The 20,983-nt window shown below is 43.0% G+C and overlaps 1 protein-coding gene and 1 long non-coding RNA gene across 5 annotated transcripts in view; both read left to right on the forward strand.

Moving 5' to 3' along the window:
* LOC109888861 (beta-1,4-N-acetylgalactosaminyltransferase 3) overlaps positions 1-20,983 on the forward strand; it is a 33,773-nt gene that overhangs the window by 7,994 nt on the left and 4,796 nt on the right. Inside the window, exons 4-17 of the mRNA XM_020480028.2 lie at positions 8,554-8,649; positions 8,743-8,833; positions 9,078-9,178; positions 9,323-9,390; positions 9,931-10,009; positions 10,096-10,162; positions 10,313-10,465; positions 10,536-10,645; positions 10,764-10,864; positions 18,305-18,372; positions 18,482-19,778; positions 19,865-20,118; positions 20,249-20,402; positions 20,910-20,982. Of these exons, the coding sequence (XP_020335617.1) occupies positions 8,554-8,649; positions 8,743-8,833; positions 9,078-9,178; positions 9,323-9,390; positions 9,931-10,009; positions 10,096-10,162; positions 10,313-10,465; positions 10,536-10,645; positions 10,764-10,864; positions 18,305-18,372; positions 18,482-19,778; positions 19,865-20,118; positions 20,249-20,402; positions 20,910-20,982 (2,712 nt within the window). The remainder of the gene's footprint in view (positions 1-8,553; positions 8,650-8,742; positions 8,834-9,077; positions 9,179-9,322; positions 9,391-9,930; positions 10,010-10,095; positions 10,163-10,312; positions 10,466-10,535; positions 10,646-10,763; positions 10,865-18,304; positions 18,373-18,481; positions 19,779-19,864; positions 20,119-20,248; positions 20,403-20,909; position 20,983) is intronic.
* On the forward strand, positions 2,028-6,175 carry LOC109889414 (uncharacterized). Of its 4 annotated transcripts, none has more exons than XR_002255284.2 (5): positions 2,028-2,517; positions 3,061-3,122; positions 4,596-5,000; positions 5,162-5,269; positions 5,533-6,175. It is a non-coding gene; the product is annotated as an uncharacterized LOC109889414 (long non-coding RNA). The 4 variants fall into 4 exon arrangements; XR_004209707.1 differs by lacking the exon at positions 2,028-2,517 and adding an exon at positions 2,530-2,861; XR_004209706.1 differs by having other exon boundaries at positions 3,061-5,000.

Genomic DNA, 20,983 nt, shown 5'->3' on the forward strand with positions numbered 1-20,983 from the left:
GGACAAGCTAGTTAACCTAGTAATATCATCAACCATGTCTAGTTAACTAGTGATTATATGAAGATTGATTGGTTTTTATAAGATAAGTTTAATGCTAGCTAGCAACTTACCTTGGCTCCTTGCAGCCACAAGGTCCTTTTGATGCTGCACTCGCGTAACAGGTGGTCAGCCTGCCATGCAGTTTCCTCGTGGATTGCAATGTAATCGGCGTCCAATAAGGCAGATTACCCATTTGTTATGAAAACTTGAAATCGGACCTAATTAATACACACTACCCTCTGTAGCGCCTTGCGGTCGGATGCCAAGCAGTTGCCATACCAAGCAGCGATGCAGCCAGTCAAGATGCACTCAATGGTGCAACTGTAAACCTTTTTGAGGAGCTTCCTGAGGGGGAAGAAGCATTGTCATGCCCTCATCACGACTGTGTTGGTGTGTTTGGACTTGATAGATCGTTAGTGATGTGAACACAGAGGAACTTGAAGGTCTTGACCCGCTCCATTACAGCCTCGTTGATGTGAATGGGGGCATGCTGCTTGAAACTTAGGTATTTTAGACTAGGTCAAGGAGAGGTTTAAAATGTCAGTGAAGACACTTGCCAGCTGGTCAGTGCATGCTCTGAGTATGCGTCCTGGTAAATCCGTCTGGCGCTACGGCCTTGTGAATGTTAAGTTGTTTACAGGTCTTACTCACATCGGCTATGGAGAGCGTGATCACACAGTTATCTGGAACAGCTGGTGCTCTCATGCATGGTTCTATGTCGAACGAGTGCAAGATGGCGCTCGCGAGCAAGATGAAACATTATTGCGCGAGCAAACACTTGAGTCAAGAGAGGGAGAATAAATGTGGTCAAACGAGCAGAGGACAGGCCCCGCGAGTGCAGGCCAGCGTGGTGCGCGCAAATGAAACTTGAGTGCTTGCGAGTGTGACTTTGAGTGAGCAGAACTGCATTTAAATCGAGAGCGGAGACTTTTGTTCGCCTGAAGAAATACTTACTATATGCCAAGACTAAATATGCCTCCTCCCATGCAACAATGTTGATGACAACAATGCTGTTTTCACTTTGCTTCTTAATATAAATCCACTAGCGTTCTATAATTAGCCGCTAATACATGTACGGGGTAAGAGCAAACCTAGCTAGCTAATACAGCCTGATAATACCAGTGATGGTGTAGACCTAAATCAGCATGTTGTTTGTGCAACAGTATCTTCTAAATCAAAGAGGAATATGCAAAGCAAGAATATGTTAGCTACATGAAGTATCTAAGAGAGAACATGCAATGTAGCCAAAGCTTATAGGGTCCCCTAGGAAACACTTATCAACACTTTAGTTCTTACCCTGTCACAATGACTCCTTCCTGGCATTTTAATTTGTTGTCATCTCAAACAACACTGTATTCAAAGTGCCCACTATTATACTCTAACTATATAATTAGAATAGTCATTCTATTTCCATGATTCCAACATTTTTGCTCTAATTTGCAAGTCAAATCGCAATTGCAACATTTGGTTAAAAATAAGTCTTAGATGATTTGCCCATATCGTGCAGCCCTACGTGGCAGTGTGAAAATGATCTCAATTGAGCAGTGGTGTATTTAAGTAAAAATACTTTCAAGTACTACTTACATCTTTTACTGTTTTATTTTTGCAACTTTTACCTATACATTCTTAAAGAAAATAATGTACTTTTTACTCCATACATTTTCCCTGACACATAAAAGTACTCATTACATTTTGATTGCTTAGCAGGACAGGAAAATTGTCCAATTCACGCACTTGTCAAGAGAACATCCCTGGTCATCTTACTGCCTCTGATCTGGAGGACTCACTAAACACATTCTTTGTTTGTAAATTATGTGTGAGTGTTGGAGTGTGCCCCTGGCTATCCGTAAATGTAAAAAAAAAAAATTGGTGCCCTCTGGTTTTTCTTAATGTAAGGAATTTGACGTTTTACTTTTGATACTTAAGTACATTTTATCAATTACATTTACTTTTGACACTTAAGTATATTTAAAACCAAATACTTTTATACTTCTACTCAAGTAGTATTTTACTGGGTGACTTTCACTTTTACTTGAGTATGATAATTTGGGACTTTTTCCACCACTGCAATTGAGTGCAGGAAATGCTGAAATTATAAGTGCTCATTAAAATCACTTACAATGTATGTGTTGCCACCCTAGGACCACTCACTACTCATTAAGCAAATGTAGAACACTTATTATTCAAAACTCAAAAATACCGTCTTATTTAAAAATTAATAAAAAATATCGTTATATAATATTTTGGCCATTTCGCCTAGTCTCACACCAATTTTTCAGTTTGTGCTCCAAAATCCATTTTGCTCTCGCAAATGTTTACTATAATTTTATAACCAGTGGAAATTCTAGCCAATGAACATAGCCTGTAGCAGTCTACTGAAACGCAATTGGTCTGGTTTTTGGACAAATCACGGCTTGACTCCGCTCTAAGCAGATGTTTTACCATAGAGATGAAACGAAGGCTGACCATCATGAAAAGGTAAGTATGATAGTTTTTCAGTAGAGAATTAGCTTATCAACTAGCTCGCTAATCGACTATGATTTCAAAATTGAAATAGTAAGTAGTTATTTATTCTCTTATAAAAGCAGGCTATTGACGAGGCAAGCTAGGTTAACGTCAGCTAGCTAGGAAGCTAACTAGCCAAAGTTAACATTTAAACGTGGTTTAACTAAAGCCAAGGTGGTTTTGTTTTCTATACCATCTCTGGCTAAGTCAAGGAGGGGTTTAGAAGAGGAGGAAGACTTGGAAGACCAGCATGGGTGGCAGAAGAGGGAAGAGAGGCAGGGTGAGAACAGACAGGGACGACCTTCACTGGGGAAGAGGTCGGTGATTGAGGAGAGGGAGCCAAGAGATGTCAGACTTTGAACCAAATAATAGCCAATATTGTAAACCGCTAACTGCATACTTTGAGATAACAAATCTTTTTTAATCAGATTGTAACTTTTACTCAGTCAGTTTTTGCGCAGTTACAATAAATGAGAATGACCTCAAACCGTTTCTCTCATTGCTCTTTCCATCCAGGTCCACTGTCACGAATTTATTCTCTGCTCAGCTGACAAGATACAGGATCCATTCTGTTCCAAGTAGGTTACCTTGGCTCTCCTCTATGCACAGCACTCTGGGGACTACCTGCAGGTTAACCATGACATCCACCAATCACCCACATAACTTAATCATTAGTGGTACTGAGTTCCTCTAATTTGCTGTATGAAGGCATTGTGCATAGGACATTTGTCAGGTACAGAGTATGATGACCAGCTGCTTTCTATTGGTTAGAAATATTTTTCTACACTGAATGAATGTGACAGTCATTAACCGTGTTTCCATCCACAGTTTTTAGTGTGAGTAAAGTCATAAAAAAAAATTGATAATTTGTTTGTTCAACATGTTGGGATCTTTTTGTGTCTAAAATTAATTATGCGAGAAATGGCTGTGGAAACACCAGTATGCGCAAATATTGATATAATAACAATCATATTGAAGTAAACTTGGAGTCACGCAATGACCTGGTGTGTGGTCCTCTCACTAGGACTTGGGAAACCATGCAGTTTGTTAGAATACCAATGAAATAAATGATGAGTAACTTCACAAGGTGGGGAAAGTGCACGGTATGAGCTTGACGCTCCCTTCCAATAAATGTCAAGGGGCTTATTCTGATGACATGATGATTGATGCTTGACTGCCGTTCAACAAATAAAAATATTCTCGTTCTTATCCATAATGATATCATTATGTAGACTAACATACCCGCAGAGTAGGCCTATCTGCCAGCTGTTGGCTAGAGTTCATGTGTCAAGACCAGAGTGGGCTATTTAACGAAACAGCTTGTGACAAAACTATCAGTAGAGTTGAAAATGGGATGGAAACACATTGAACTTTAGATTTTTATTCGGTACATGAAAAACTTTATCGAAAAAGTATGCACTGTGTGTGCACTACGTCATCACGCACGGATCTTTATCTGCAACAAGTCAGTTGGGTGGGAAAATGCCCATATTTTTTTAGATTCTCATAACTCTTTTGCCAATTGGATGGAAACCAAGCTACTGCTAAACAGTATGAGAAGTGTAGGTAAGGGGTGAATTGAAAACCTATAGGAGGATAGCTCTCCTCGAGGTGTGTTGGACATGAAATGACAGCAGGCTGTCATAGGGTCTGACAAGTGGTGTGGATTGGTACAGGGCAATTCCACATTATTAAGAGTGATGCTGAGACTCAGATGAATTACTTTAAAATGTATGTCATACAAACCAATGATTGCAAGTTGTTCAAAGTAGTCCTTGTGCATAGAGTTGTGTGGTTTGTTTCACTTTGAAATCATTTGTTTTTGTTTGACATACATTATAAAGTGAGCTGGCCTACAGCTCGGCTCAGTCCCACATCGTGTTTTATCACTTATTTGTCTAAATTATTATCCACAGTTGCCTCTTTTGATTCAGCCACAGCAGTCTTAAGATAGATTGTTACCTTGAATGCAATATTAAGATGTCAAAACATTTTAAACTCCAATATAACTTTTTTGACATCTTATTTTCCTCTCTTTCACTCGTTCTCAGGACACAGGTCGTGTGTGTGTGTGTGTGTGTGTGTGTAGAGAGAGAACACATTTGACGAGGTGGAGTCTGGCTTCTACTTCATCGCCCTGGACTACTACACAACTCAGCACATATGTGTTTCTCCACCTTCCCCAGTGCCCTACTTTTGTTTACTTTTTAACAATGTCTATGGATCGTAAAATCATTTTATGTTGGGACTTCAAATCCACACTAAATGTAATTCTATGTCCTGTATTGTTCTGCACTCTCTAAAGATTATGCTAATGCCCCACTGTAAGAACCTGGAGAAACTGGTTCTGAGGGAGGTGACATGGTCACAAAGAGTGCCTGGGGCACTTTCCAGCTCTACGGCTGTCTGGACAACAGCCAGAGGGTGGTCAGCTCTGCTGCACCTGAGAGCTAAAGGTATGTCACCACACTCCCAACAGTCATGTATGCTCATTTATGTGTTTCTTAAAGTGGCGATCAGCAGTTGAAACAATGAAAAAATGTACTCCCTACCCATTTTGGCAAAAAGCTGAGGAATGGACCTAGAGAAATTTGACCACTCTCAAATTCATAAACAGAGTTATGGATGCAAGGACTGACCATCACGCCTCCTTCTAAAACCCTATTAGAGGAGACAACCCAAGGTTCCTCGCCTCAGATCCGCTCCAATGGGTTTTGACAAGGATGTGAGTAGAGAGGAAGTGAGGAGTTGAGCAGAGGTTAATTGGGACAGAGCTCGTCATTGTTTTAGGTGGAAACTTATATTGAATGATATGTTTATTCTGTTTGCACTTATCTTTGTTCTACTTGTGCTCTTTGCACAGATGGCTCTGGCTTGCTTATAACATCTGATCTGACTCCCTATGCAATTTTTCTCCTGTATTACTGACTGTATTCAATACAACTGCAAATGTCAAATTGAAATAATTTTAGATTCTGTAATTAATAGACAATGGTAGTTCACAATCAGAAAATGACGGTCTGCTGAGAGGGTCATTGGCTGCAACCTGCCCTCCATCAAGGTCCTGCACGACTCCAGGGAAAGGAAGGCTGGAGTAAAGATCATCGCCAAACCCTCCCACTTCCAAAGTTTCCCCTCTGGCAAACGGTTCAGGTCAATCACGACCAAAACCTCCTGAACAGTTTCTTCCCCCGTGCTGTGGGCCTCACTAACCGGTCACCTAGTCCATGATGATCTCCTCATCCATGGATGTCTCTCTCTGCGCTATTCATTCAGTGACTATGCCCCCTGCACTATCATTCCAGAACTGCACATTGCTCTTTGTACTCTGCACATTTCTTACATGCATCATTTATAATGTAGCATATAGTGTTCATAGTGTACATACTGTATGTGGATCTTTGGAAATTCTGCATCTATATATATTTTGTTCTGTATATTCTGTTTATTGTGGCAGCACCATTTCACAGTCAAATTCCTCTACATGCAAATGTATTCTGACATGTTAACCTGAGTTTAGTTGGTTTATCATGTCAGTTGGAGTTTACATGATATTATTTGGGACTGGTTATGTACTGTAGCAGGTAACAGATTATACCCTTTGTCTTCATATAATAAAAAATCCCCTGTGTGTGTGTGTCCTTGGGTTTAATACCCTAAATATTGTCTCTTTCCTGCAATTAGTGGACTCGTTTTATGGTCTCTGCTTTTTGTTTTACATACAAAAGTTGCTGGCTAACAAATAAGCTAGATAACTTTAGCAAGTATACTGAACAAAAATATAAACGCAACATGCCACAAAGATTTTACTTAGTTACAGTTCATGTAAGGAAATCAGTCAATTTAAACAAATTCTTTAGGCCCTAATCTATGGATTTCACATGACTGGGCAAGGGTGCAGCCATGGGAGGGCATAGGCCCACCTGCTTGGCAGCCAGGTACAGCCAATCAAATGCATTTTCCCCCACAAAAGGGGCTTTATTACCTGTCAAGTGGATGGATTATCTTGGCAAAGGAGAAATGCTCACCATTAAGGATATTAACACATTTGTGTTCATCTCCCTGAAATCCAAACCTAAATGTGCCAAGACATGAGAGAGCAATTTGAGAAATGTAAATGTTCACAAATTCATACAAAATGAAGAGCTGAAATGTCTTGAGTCACTAAGTATTCATCCCCATTATTATGGCAAGCCTAAATAAGTTCAGGAGTAAAACTTGACAAGTTGCATGGACTCACTGTGCAATAATAGTGTTTCATTTAATTTTTTATCGCTACCTCATCTCCGTAAGGTCTCTCATTCGAGCAGTACATTTCAACCAGAAAGACCAGGGAGGTTCGCAAAGGAAAAGCAGACTTTGAATAGCCCTTTGAGCATGGTTCCAAAACATGTATCCTGTTTGCAACAAGGCACTAATGTAATACTGCAAAAAAAATTATCAAAGCAATTCACTTTTTGGCCTGACTACAAAAATGTTATGTTTGGGGCAAATCCAATACAACATATTACTGAGTACCACTCCATATTTTCAAGCATGGTGGTGTCTGTCATGTTATGGGTATGCTTGTAATCGTTAAGGACTGGTTCAGTCTGCTTTCCACTAAACATTAGAAGATTAATTCACCTTTCAGCAGAACAATAATCTAAAACACAAGCCCAAGCTACAGTTTTGACGTAAATCTGCTTGAAAATCTAGGGCAAGGCCTGAAAATGGTTATCTAGCAATGATCAACAACCAATTTGACAGAGCTTGAATCATTTTCAAAAGAATAATGGGCAAATGTTGCACAATCCAGGTGTGGAAAGCTCTTAGAGACTTACCCACAAAGACCGCTGTAATTGCTTCCGAAGGTGCTTCTACAAAGTATTGACTCATTTTTCAATAATAGCTGTTTTTACTTTGTCATTATGGGGTACTGGCTTCTCTTGTCAGGCTGCCAAGAGAAGCCAGGCTTCGGCAAAAAATTTACAAATAATTATTTTGCCAATCAGAGTTGAGCTAAACTGACTGAGCTCAACTGTTAATGGTCCTGGCGCACCAAACAAAGTGTCAAGGTAAACCAGCTTGAATTTGGCTTCACTCCCATCACATCGCTTCAAGATAAATAACTCATTGACAGAAACAACTTGAATTGTGGCATCTCGTTTTGTTGTCCTCCGGTGGCTAGATAAAATTTTGACTTTATTCTCCATACAGGCCAATGATTATAAAGGTGATTCTGTTCCAATCATAAATTCATAGATTGTGCTCATGGATTGAGAGGAGGGGAGTTCAATAGCTAGATGTAGAAGGCTAATGTTAACCAGCTAACGTTGCCCAAGAAAGGAAGTTAGGCTAGCAAGCAAACATTTTAGCCAGGTAGCCTATGACAATCAAATCAAATTTATTTAAATAGCCCTTCGTACATCAGCTGATATCTCAAAGTGCTGTACAGAAACCCAGCCTAAAACCACAAACAGCAAGCAATGCAGGTGTTGAAGAACGTTGGCTAGGAAAAGCTCCCTAGAAAGGCCGAAACCTAGAGAGGAAAAAGGCTATGAGGGGTGGCCAGTCCTCTTCTGGCTGTGCCGGGTGGAGATTATAACAGAACATGGCCAAGATGTTCAAATGTTCATAAATGACCAGCATGGTCAAATAATAGATCTGGGACAGGTAGCACGTCCGGTGAACAGGTCAGGATTCCATAGCCGCAGGCAGAATAGTTGAAACTGGAGCAGCATCACGGCCAGGTGGACTAGGGACAGCAAGGAGTCATCATGCGAGGTAGTCCTGAGGCATGGTCCTCCGAGAGAGAGAAAAAGAGAATTAGAGAAAGCATACTTAAATTCACACAGGACACCGGATAAGACAGGAGAAATACTCCAGATATAACAGACTGACCCTAGCCCCCCGACACAAACTACTGCAACATAAATACTGGAGGCTGAGACAGGAGAGGTCAGGAGACACATAAAGAGAGCATGGTTTATGTTGTCATTGTTTCACTGTCATGTCCTCTCTCTCCAGTATAAGGGACAGGTTAATCTCCATATCTTTGAGGACTGGTGTGGCAGCTCTACAGCTCAGCTCCGCAAGAACCTGCACTACCCACTCTACCCACACGTGAGTCACTCACACACACACTACACACCCATGTGATTCCCCCAGCAACATATACACGACATGCCATACCTGTCTCTCTATCTCTCTCTTTAGTCTAGAACCACTGTAAAGAAGCTGGCTGTTTCTCCTAGATGGACCAACTATGGCCTCAGGATCTTTGGCTATCTCCACCCCTATACTGACGGTACCCTTCCATCCATCCTGGAGTACAAGTTGAAATTCATGTAGGGCATCGAGACAGTTCGGTGGGTGGTAACACCAAGGCTTTTAACAACTGTGTTTGGTGCAGTAAGACAGCCATTCAACTTTACATGCCACAAGGCGACTAAACCACAGAGGTCCAAACACTGAACCCAGAGGAACAACTAATTCAATTCAAAGAATGCTCTGACAAATATTTGTCATCTAACTGTGTGTGTGTGCTCCAGGTGAGTTTGTGTTTGCGGTGAGCTCTGATGATAACTCTGAGTTCTGGCTGAGCCGGGATGACTCTCCACTCAACCTGCAGCTACTGACCTGGATCGGCAAGGTGGGCTCTGTGTGTGTGTGTTGGTGTGTACCTGCATACCTGAGATAGCTACAGTGACAGGCATGAGTGTGTTTATTTGGGATTATGGCAGCTCTCTTCCTGTCTTTAAGTACGATGAGCTGTCAAGTGTGGGATGTTTTTCAGACTGGCATGGAGTGGACGGCACCTGGTGAGTTTGGGAAGTACGCCAGTCAGAAATCCAGACCGGTTAGGTGAGTCGGCTAAACACTGTGGGTGCTTTTGTATTAGTGAAGGCTATGATTGCCGGGGGGAATGAATCTATGTCTAAACACAGGGCTGAGAGTTATTTTAAGCACAGGTTGTTTTTTCTTATTTTTTTGTGGTGTATTGGAGCTATGGCACTGAGCCAGGATGCACACACAGACCTACCTCTGAGGTGAAGTGTGTGTGTGTGTGTGTGTGTGTGTGTGTGTGTGTGTGTACCTGTGTGTGTGTGTGTACGATGATGGATGGTGCAGGGAGATGTGGGTTTGATCCTGACAAAGGACGCTGTCACAAAAACCATAATCAAGCATGGACCGCAGGCTAGAGAGAGGTTAAATGAAAGAGGGAGGGGAACAGGGAGAGAGGTTAAATGAGGTGATAGAGGGAAGGAGGTGATAGTCATGAGATGGCAGGCATCTACAACCACCTATCAGAAACTAGCAAGTGTGTGTGTGTGTGTGTGTGTGTGTGTGTGTGTGTGTGTGTGTGTGTGTGTGTGTGTGTGTGTGTGTGTGTGTGTTCTGCAGGCTGTCAGTTCAGAGGATGTACTTCTTTGAGATCGTCCATAAACAGAACGACAGAGGAACAGACCACATGGAGGTAGCGGTGAGTTTCCCTTCTCTACTCTTTCTTCTCTGTGTGTGCATGCAGGCGGTAGTATTAAGTGTGTGTGTGTAATTGTTTTGATACAGTGGCAGCTGAACCAGGAGGGTCTAAGCTTTACAGTCATCAGCTCCAAGTACATATCCCTCTATACCAGTGAGTACACACACGCACACGCACACACACACACACACACACACACACACACACACACACACACACACACACACACGGACACACACTTCTAACTTATTTGAACTACCTAACCGTTATCTCAGACGTGTGTATGTGTGTGTGTGTGTACAGATGAGTCCGCTCTGAGGATGAGTGACACCACTCACATACCCCAAACGGCCGCCAGTCACACCCGCACGCCTAGCAACCAGCCTGACAACCAACTGAGCAGCCAGCCTGTGGCCGACATGCGGAGAGTTGACCCACGGGACACCCTCTACCAGAGTAAGACCTCACACTCTCACTCACACACTACAGTCGTTAGATAGAAAAAACAACAACTCTGTGTGTGTAGTCCCTGCCCTAGACAGTAGGTACCTCCGTGGTGTGTTACCTGACTGCTCCTATAAACCAAGCTACATCATCAAAGGCTTTCCTCTGCTGCGATACCAGGGTCTGCAGTTTGTAAGTACTGTAACTACTACAATCCCTATAGTTAGAAATGAGTGAGTTTGTTTAGTGGGTTGATGTGTTGTTAGCTGGCTATGAGCGGGTCGTTACCATGTTGTTTGTGTGTCTCCAGGTCCACATGTCCTACATCTACCCCAATGACTACACACGGCTCACACAGATGGAGACAGAAAACACCTGCTTCTACCACAACAGTCCCCTAGACCTGGACAGGTGAGAAGGGGAGGGAGAGGGAAAGGGAGAGTGATTTTTTTTATGAAGTAGAGCCGACAGTGGAATGTATGACCTCTATGGGAGAATCTCAATTGCATACTCCTTGCGTCCTCTCTCCTCACCTCCTTAAAACCCATTGGAGGAGAAGGTCAGAGGGGTGGGACCTCTGGCTTTCTCATCCAAGGGGTTTTGAGAAGCAGGCGAGGAGAGAGGATGTGAATTGTATGCAATTGAGATTTTCCCTATGGCTCTGAGGACAGTTTCCCAAAAGCATTTTAAGGCTACATTTATCATAAGAACCTTCATAGGGGCATCTTTAAATCTGTGAGCTGTTTGCCAAAACCACTGTTACTAAAGTTGCACTAGAAAACGCTTGTTATTTACCAACTGCTTCAGGCCAGTCTTAGAACAGCTAAGTGTGTCTTTAGATGTGTTTTTTCCCTACCATGTCACTTTATACACAGAAGATCTCTGCTAGACATAGAATCAAGATGTTTATCTGTCTCTCTGTGACTACTGATAGCTTCACAATGAAGTTGACTTACAAATACAATGTTGTCAATGTCTTTGCAATTGTTACAAACAAGTGAAGGATTAAAATATGCTTCCAATGAAAACAGAGATGACTGCAGAAAAAGATGAATAGCCTACACAGTATTAGGGGTTAACACGGGTAACCGAGATCCCTGGACTGTCCAGGGATCACTTCACATTTCCCCCCAATGTCACACTAATGCAATTCAACAAAATACACAACATGTGGAGCAGCAGATTGGATAATGTGCTATTACATTTTTTTGCCAAATAGGTTGTGGCATGAAAGCCTTTAGCCTAACAAGTTGCCATAAATTCGAAGCAGACACATAATTGGCACTACTGGACTGCACACGAGACCCAGTATAGAGTATATAGATAGCATAGTATATATATAGCAGTATAGAGTTCTCATCAGAAAATTAGACCCCCGTCCGACCCAAGCCCGGTGATCTAGAGCCCAGGCCTGGTCCGACATCACAGAAATTAAATGAGCCCAAACCCGCATTTATCTAGAAAGCAGTAAGCTAAATTGATTTAAACGGGTGTTGAGAACAACGCTGCGGATGTGGGCAGCAATGGAGTGAGGAGATGAGGAAACAGCCATTCGGCCTAGAAAAAGCCCAGAGAGAGGAAACCTCACCTTAGCTATGATCAACTGAATGTTGAAAATATTGGAATAAAGTAGGCTAATGCAATTAAAGGCATATATCAAATTCTCTCTTATACTAAAACTCCCAAAGTCATATACAACCTCTATACTAATTTAAAGCAATAGTCGTGTATGGTCACTTAGATTATCATTTCAACACCGTTATGATTGGGTCAGTGTCATCGCACTGCTTTGAGACAAGCGTGGGGGACTCGTCTAGATAAATCAATCAATGTCAGATCTTTGTTTTCACAGAATCTCTGGTAGGATATTTGGTAGCAGGCTGATTAGGCTGATGAAATGTTAGCTAAATTGAGATGAGTGCTAATGATCATCTTTATTCTAGTTTGCTCATATATTAGCTGATCATTTTGCTAGCATGTTATACTCACGTAGTAGCTTGTCCTACTCCCTACCAAAAGCCTCTGACTTGTCTGAAAGTCAATCAATATGATTTTGTTCACAGTCCATTTGAAAGTAATTCAGACCCCTTGACCTTTTCCACTTTGTTACTTTACAATCTTATTCTAAAGTGGTTAAAAAAAATACCCCTCAACAATCTACACACAATAATAATATAATGACAAACCAAAAACAGGTTTTTAGATATTTTAGCAAAATGTAAAAATAGACTGAAATATCACATTTAAATAAGTATTCAGACCCTTTACTCAGTACTTTGTTGAAGCACCTTTGGGAGTGATATCAGCCTCGAATCTTCTTGGGTATGACTCTACAAGCTTGGCACACCTGTTTTAGGGGAGTTTCTCCCATTCTTCTCTGCAGATCCTCTCAAGCTCTGTCAGGTTGGATGGGGAGCGTCACTGTACAGCTATTTTCAGGTCTCTCCAAAGATGTTCGATCGGCTTTAAGTCCGGGCTCTAACTGGGCCACTCAAGGACATTCAGAGACTTGTCCCGAAGCCACTCCTGCATTTTCTTGGCTGTGTGCTTAGCGTTGTTGTCCTGTTGAAAGGTGAACCTTCGCCCCAGTCTGAGGTCCTGAGCGCTCTGGAGCAGGTTTTCATCAATGTTCTCTCTGTACTTTGCTCTGTTCATCTTTCCCTCGATCCTGACTAGTCTCCCAGTCCCTGCCACTGAAAAACATCCCCCCAGCATGATGCTGCCACCACCATGCTTCATCGTAGGGATGGTGGCAGGTTTCCTCCAGATGTGACGCTTGGAAGTCAGGCCAAAGTGTTCAATCTTGGTTTCATCAGACCAGAGAATCTTGTTGTTTTGGCAAACTCCAAGCAGGCTGTCATGTGCCTTTTATTGAAGAGTGACTCCTGTCTGGCCACTACCATAAAGGCTTAATTGGTGGAGTGCTGCAGAGATGGTTGTTCTTCTGGAAGGTTCTCTCATCTCCAAAGAGGTGCTCTGGAGCTCTGTCAGAGTGACCATTGGGTTCTTGGTCACCTCTTTGATCAATAACCATTTTCCCCGATTGCTCAGTTTGGCTGGGCGGCCAGCTCTAGGAAGTGTCTGGGTGGTTCCAATCTTCTTCCATTTAAGAATGATGGAAGCCACTGTGTTCTTGGGGACCTTCAATGCTGTAGACATTTTTGGTATCCTTCCCCACATCTGTGCCTCGACTCAGTCCTGTCTCAGAGCTCTAAGGACAATTCCTTCGACCTCATGGCTTGGTTTTTCCTCTGACATGCACTGTCAACTGTGAGACCTTATATAGACAGGTGTGTGCCTTTCCAAATCATGTCCAATCAATTGAATTTACCACAGGTGGACTCCAATCAAGTTGTAGAAACATCTCAAGGAGGATCAATGGAAACAGGATGCAGCTCATTTTCGAGTCTCATAGCAAAGGGTTTGAATACTTTTGTAAATAAGTTCTTTCATTTTTTTTTGGCTTTTTTTTATATGCAAACATTTCTGAAAAGCAGTTTTGTCATATGGGGTATTTTGTGTAGATTGATGTTTTAAAAAAAAAATCATCAATTTTAGAATAAGGCTGAAACGTAACTAAATGTGAAATAAATCAAGGGGTCTGAATACTTTCCGAATGCACTGTATACTTAATAAGCAATAAGGCCCGGGTGGGTGTGGTATACGGCAGATATACCATGACTAAAAGGGCTGTTCTTAGCACAACACGTTTACAAAACGGGTGGGTCTAATCCAGAATGCTGATTGGTTGAAAACGCATTCCAGCCGGTGTCTATTCCACAAGTTACCACCGGCTAAATCTATGACATTAAAATGCCTATTACTCTATTCCATCTGACAGCACAATCCACTGTCTCATCAGCCCAGGCAGGGAAGTTATAAACTTGATCTCCACTATAAAAAACTTCTCACATTACTTTTTGCTGTCTGTCTGTCTGACATTTGCAACATTGTTTCAATATTCAAATTCGATCTCCAACTGTCCCATAGTAATGAACGTGTTGGGGTCGGGAGTCGGAACGAGAGAAAGGCAGGCAGCGTTTTCAGCCAGTCGAAGACATGAATCAGCTGGCATCATTTTTATGGATATATACAAAGAAATGTCAATTGAAAAAGGTAAAACGAAACGAAGTGCAGCTAATTTGCAGTCTTTCCAGCTTCAGTTTGAAGTTATTGTTGTCCTAACAGAGAGTACATTTTCTATGTCATGTGAAATCGCGCCTCATTAGTTCATTGTGATGGATGTATCCAAATAAATGTCACTAGAAAACAGCTTAAACAAATGCATCTACTGTTGGCTAGCTAGCAAGTAAGGGATAAGAACGCTGTCAGACAGTTTTGCAATGGAACATTTGGAACGAACAGCTGGGTCGCGTCTCTGGCAACCGAACCAATAGAAGACCGACCAGCCGGATTGGGTAGCAACCCTAGATTTGTTTCGGGACTATATCTTCTGGAAGGATGAAATAATATGAATAAAATCATCAAAATAAAGTTAATGAAAATATGTCGGTAACACTTTGTATAAAACTGATAATGCCCTCGAAGCCAGTCTTTGGAGGATATATTGGACACTGTGTTATCAAACCTCCAAACGAGCTTCAACGCCATACAACACTCCTTCCGTGGCCTCCCAACGGCTCTTAAATGCTAGTAAAATGAAATGCATGCTTTTCAACCGATTGCTGCCCGCACCCGCCCGCCTGGAGAAATGTAACCACTCTCAGATGAATAGACAGAGCTATGGATGCAAGGACTGACCATCCATGATATGAAAGTTGTTTTAACCATGTTATGAGGCTGTACAGTGTTTGTTTACATTCGCAATGTTCACAAACATTAGAGTAAAACAAAAACAAGCTTATATTTTGGGTTCCCATGGAGTGTGACAGTTGAACTAAGCTCATGAGGCATTTATAAGTTATATTCTTCAAGAATCAATGGATATATATATATATATATATATATATATATATATACAGTTGAAGTCGGAAGTTTACATACAACTCAGCCAAATACATTTCTACTCAGTTTTGCACAATTCCTGACATTTAATCCTTGTAAAAATTCCCTGTCAGATAGGATCACCACTTCATTTTAAGAATGTGAAATGTCAGAATAATAGTGGAGAAAATTATTTATTTCAGCTTTTATTTCTTTCATGACATTCCCAGTGAGTCAGAAGTTTAGGAGACAGAACTCGTCTCCCTCCTGAGCGGTATGACGGCTGCGCTGTCCCATGGTGTTTATACTTGAGTACTATTGTTTGTAAAGATTAACGTGGTACCTTCAGGTGTTTGGAAATTGCTCCCAAGGATGAACCAGACTTGTGGAGGTCCACAATTTTTTTTATGAGGTCTTGGCTGATTTCTTTTGATTTTCCCATGATGTCAAGCAAAGAGGCACTGAGTTTGAAGGTAGGCCTTGAAATACATCCACCTCCAATTGACTCAAATGATGTCAATTGGCCTATCAGAAGCTTCTAAAGCCATGACATCATTTTCTGAAATTTTCCAAGCTGTTTTAAGGCACAGTCAACTTAGTGTATGTAAACTTCTGACCCACTGGAATTGTGATACAGTGAATTATAAGGGAAATAATACGTCTGTAAACAATTGTTGGAAAAGTGACTTGTGTCATGTACAAAGTAGATGTCCTAACCGACTTGCCAAAACTATAGTTTGTTAACAAGACATTTGTGGAGTGGTTGAAAAACGAGTTTTAATGATTCCAACCTAAGTGTATCTAAACTTCCAACTTCAACTGTATATAACTTATAAGTCAAAAGATGGATGTAGCAACTACAGATTGCCCCTTTTAAGTCTATCAAAAGTGTGCGAGTTTGAGCATGTGTCCATTAGGCCTACGGATAGATCTTTTTTTATCAGCATGAATCAGATTGAACAATAAAAGCCCCACTTTTATTCCATAGGCTGGGATCCGCACTATGCAGCTGTTGCAAGAGCACGTTTTTCACTGACTCTCCACTGGTTTCAAAACCAATGATTGATAGGCAGCTTAAACTTCTTGAATTCAACCATTATTTGGTTCAAATACATATTTAGATTTGTGAACAGCCATCCACAATAAGAAGACCGATACTAAAGCAGCGCAGCCTTTCTTTCGATCCTATCAGTATCAACACCAAATCAAATCAAATTTTATTTGTCACATACACATGGTTAGCAGATGTTAGTGCGAGCGTAGCGAAATGCTTGTGCTTCTAGTTCCGACAATGCAGTAATAACCAACAAGTAATCTAGCTAACAATTCCAAAACTACTACCTTATAGACACAAGTGTAAGGGGATAAAGAATATGTACATAAAGATATATGAATGAGTGATGGTACAGAGCGGCATAGGCAAGATACAGTAGATGGTATTGAGTGCAGTATATACATATGAGATGAGTATGTAAACAAAGTGGCTAGTGATACATGTATTACATAAGGATGCAGTAGATGATATAGAGTACAGTATATACGTATACATATGAGATGAATAATGTAGGGTATGTAAACATTATATTAGGTAGCATTGTTTAAAGTGGCTAGTGGTATATTTTACATAAATTCCCATCAATTCCCATTATTAAAGTGGCTGGAGTTGAGTCAGTGTGTTGGCAGCAGCCACTCAATGTTAGTGGTGGCTGTTTAACAGTCTGATGGCCTTGAGATAGAAGCTGTTTTTCAGTCTCTCGGTCCCAGCTTTGATGCACCTGTACTGACCTCGCCTTCTGGATGATAGCAGGGTGAACAGGCAGTGGCTCGGGTGGTTGCTGTCCTTGATGATCTTTATGGCCTTCCTGTGACATCGGGTGGTGTAGGTGTCCTGGAGGGCAGGTAGTTTGCCCCCGGTGATGCGTTGTGCAGACCTCACTACCCTCTGGAGAGCCTCACGGTTGTGGGCGGAGCAGTTGCCGTACCAGGCAGTGATACAGCCTGACAGGATGCTCTCGATTGTGCATCTGTAGAAGTTTGTGAGTGCTTTTGGTGACAAGCCGAATTTCTTCAGCCTCCTGAGGTTGAAGAGGCGCTGCTGCGCCTTCTTCACGATGCTGTCTGTGTGGGTGGACCAATTCAGTTTGTCTGTGATGTGTACGCCGAGGAACTTAACTTACTACCCTCTCCACTACTGTTCCATCGATGTGGATAGGGGGGTGTTCCCTCTGCTGTTTCCTGAAGTCCACAATCATCTCCTTAGTTTTGTTGACGTTGAGTGTGAGGTTATTTTGCTGACACCACACTCCGAGGGCCCTCACCTCCTCCCTGTAGGCTGACTCGTCGTTGTTGGTAATCAAGCCTACCACTGTTGTGTCGTCCGCAAACTTGATGATTGAGTTGGAGGCGTGCGTGGCCACGCAGTCGTGGGTGAACAGGGAGTACAGGAGAGGGCTCAGAACGCACCCTTGTGGGGCGCCAGTGTTGAGGATCAGCGGGGTGGAGATGTTGTTGCCTACCCTCACCACCTGGGGGCGGCCCGTCAGGAAGTCCAGTACCCAGTTGCACAGGGCGGGGTCGAGACCCAGGGTCTCGAGCTTGATGACGAGCTTGGAGGGCACTATGGTGTTAATGACGAACTTAACATTCTCTCTGCGTGGTCCTTTGGGAAACTAATGTTACATCTTTGGAAAGATGCATCTTTAAAATGCTCGTTATCCTAAATCCTAAATTCCATCGCTATTGGGAAACCGGTCCCTGGTCTGAGCAGAGGTAATTACCATTACCATCCAGCAGAGGGCAGGGTGCTATCACTGATGTTATGGATAATGGCGTCTGAGAGAGAGACAGACAGAGTGCAATGATGAAATTCTCTCCCTTTCTACTCCCTTCCTTATCTCCACTCTCTAGGTATGGCTTTTCCAGGTACATGCGGCTGGATGAGCCAGAGGGGCAGGAGGGAGAGAACAGAGCCAGAGGTAGGGGAGACACACATACATTTTTCTTCTGTTAAAAAGTATATGAAATGTCATCGGTCAGCATTTGTTTTATATGAACACTCTTCTCCATCTGTGTGTTGACTGGTAGATATTGGCATCTCGATGAGGAGAAAGGCGGTCCCAGAGGAGGGGTTAGATGGCGAGGCTCCTCCAAATGTGGGAGGGGCTAGTGAGACAGACCACACCCCTCCTGACTATGGAGACGACTATGACGATTACGCCAAGAGACGACGACGCAAACTCTTCTCCCTGCCACAGGCCGACAGGGCACCTACACATAGAAACATGTCTGATACTCTCACATACAAGAAGAGGAGGAGGAAGAAGAGGAGAGGATCTAATGCAGCAGCTGTAGTCCAGACCAGAGCAACAGAACTGGATGGGTTAGAGATCCCTCATGGTCCTGGGTCACATAAACCTATACAGAATACACCAGAAGAAAAGCTGAGACCAGCAGACAGACCAGCAGATAGACCAGTTGAACAGCTCAGACCAGCACAAAAAATAAAGTCCCGAACAGGGGAACAGAAACCAGGAGGGAATCCAGCAGACAGAGAAGATCTGGGTCCAGCAGACCAAAATCAACCCAGACCAAGAGAGGGACCAGCAGAACAGAACTCAACTGGGTTAAAGATTTTACCTTCACCACAAAAACTAGACCAGAATATGCCAACAGACAGAGACAGACCAGCAGAGCGATACAGACCAGCAGAGAGAGACAGACCAGCAGAGAGAGAAAAGCTAGCAGACAGACCAGCAGACGGACCAGCAGACAGAGACGGACTAGCAGACAGATCAGCAGACAGAGACAGACCACAAGTTCGGCTACCCCAGCTGCAAGGGAGGCGCCGGCGCGTTCAACAGCCTGGTCAGAGGGGTGGGACTAAGATTAAATCACCTCTAGAGAAGTTGTACCACAAAGCAACTGTAACTAGGAAGAGAGTCCAGGACCTAGATACAGATATCATCCTCCGAGCACAAACACATATAAAGTCACGACCGCAACCTGACTATGACAACACAGTCCACAGGGCTCTGCCCCCTGGCGAGGTCAGAGGAAGGAACCATCTGGTTGAAGGGATTGAAAGAGGGGGGGAGGGTGAGAGAAAGGGGGAGGAGATGGGTGTGAGTGAGTCTTTATGGAGTCTGGGGGGAGACTCTGAAGAGGAGGAGGGGCTGGCTTATGACTCCACGCCTCCACCGGTGTTTGACCCTGAGGTGAACTGGGCTCAGACATTCCAGGTGACCCCTGTTAACCTCCAGGCGATGCGTTCTGATTGGATAGACCTAAGCTGTAACGTGTCTGGTAACCTGCTGCTCCGCCCTAGTGATGCTCTGCCTGTCGTCAAGGCCTTCATGGACAAACTAAACCACAGACACAACAGGTCAGTGTGTGTGTGGGTGTGCGTGTGTGTACAGTATATGTGTGTGTGGAAGTTTGTGTTAACCCTGTCCCTTTGTCCGTCCCTAGGCATTTCTCCCTGGTGCGTGTGCTGAATGTTGAGAGGAAAGTGGATGGGGTTCAGGGCAGCAGGTACTTCCTGGAGCTGGAGCTAAGGGACATGACTGGCCAACACCTTCGTCTGTCACACTACATCTATGCTCTGATTCGCCATAATCGATCTCGCCCCAGGGGAGTCCTTCGCCGTGCCCCTGAGACGTTGCTATGCAAGCCTCTAGGCTTCCACTGGAACCCGACTGCCACTGTACACTTCATAGTACCAGGTACCCCACACACACACACACACACACACACACACACACACACACACACACACACGCACTGTTACTCTCCTAATGTTGTATGGTGACATAAGGATGTATTACTCTGTGTGTACGTGCTTGTGTGTTTCAGTAAAGAACCAGGCCCGCTGGGTGCAGCAGCTGATAGTTGACATGGAGGGTCTGTACCAGACCACTGGAGACCCCTACTTCAACCTCATCATCACTGACTACAACAGCACTGACATGGATATAGAGGCAGCACTAAAGGCATCCACGCTGCACAGGTACGCAGAGTGTGCCATAAGCACAAGTCATAAAATGTTAATAACATTGTCAAACAAATCACCTCAAAGGCTCCCGTAGACTACCTGGGCACATTCCTCCACTCTAAAATAACTTCAGCATCCAAACAGTGATGGAAAGACATCTGTTACAAATCACAAAAAAGTGGAATGACATTTTGGAATTGAGACACATGGAGCCTAGATTGAGTTTAGGTTGATGCATTCCACTGTTGTCTCTGTCATTCATCTATGCCTTGGCAAAATGTCACAACATTCTCATCGCAGAGACGAAACCACACCAGATTTTGTAGCACATACTACCCGTTTTCAACTCAATTTACACATTTTTCAAGTGGCTGAGATGCGCTAATGGTAAATGATGGTGTTATAGCCTACAGTTTTGTTGGCATCTTTATTTTATTTATTGTGATAGGCTAATGTTTTAATCGTATGGCTTACTTTCACCCCTGATAACTTTCACCCCTGATTCATGCCTCTGTGTACCAGGTACCAGTACGTGAAGCTGAGTGGAAACTTTGAGCGTTCCGCTGGTCTACAGGCTGGCATCGACCTCATCAATG

The sequence above is a fragment of the Oncorhynchus kisutch genome, linkage group LG4, assembly GCF_002021735.2.
Source record: "Oncorhynchus kisutch isolate 150728-3 linkage group LG4, Okis_V2, whole genome shotgun sequence".
NCBI classification, from domain to species: Eukaryota; Metazoa; Chordata; class Actinopteri; order Salmoniformes; family Salmonidae; genus Oncorhynchus; species Oncorhynchus kisutch.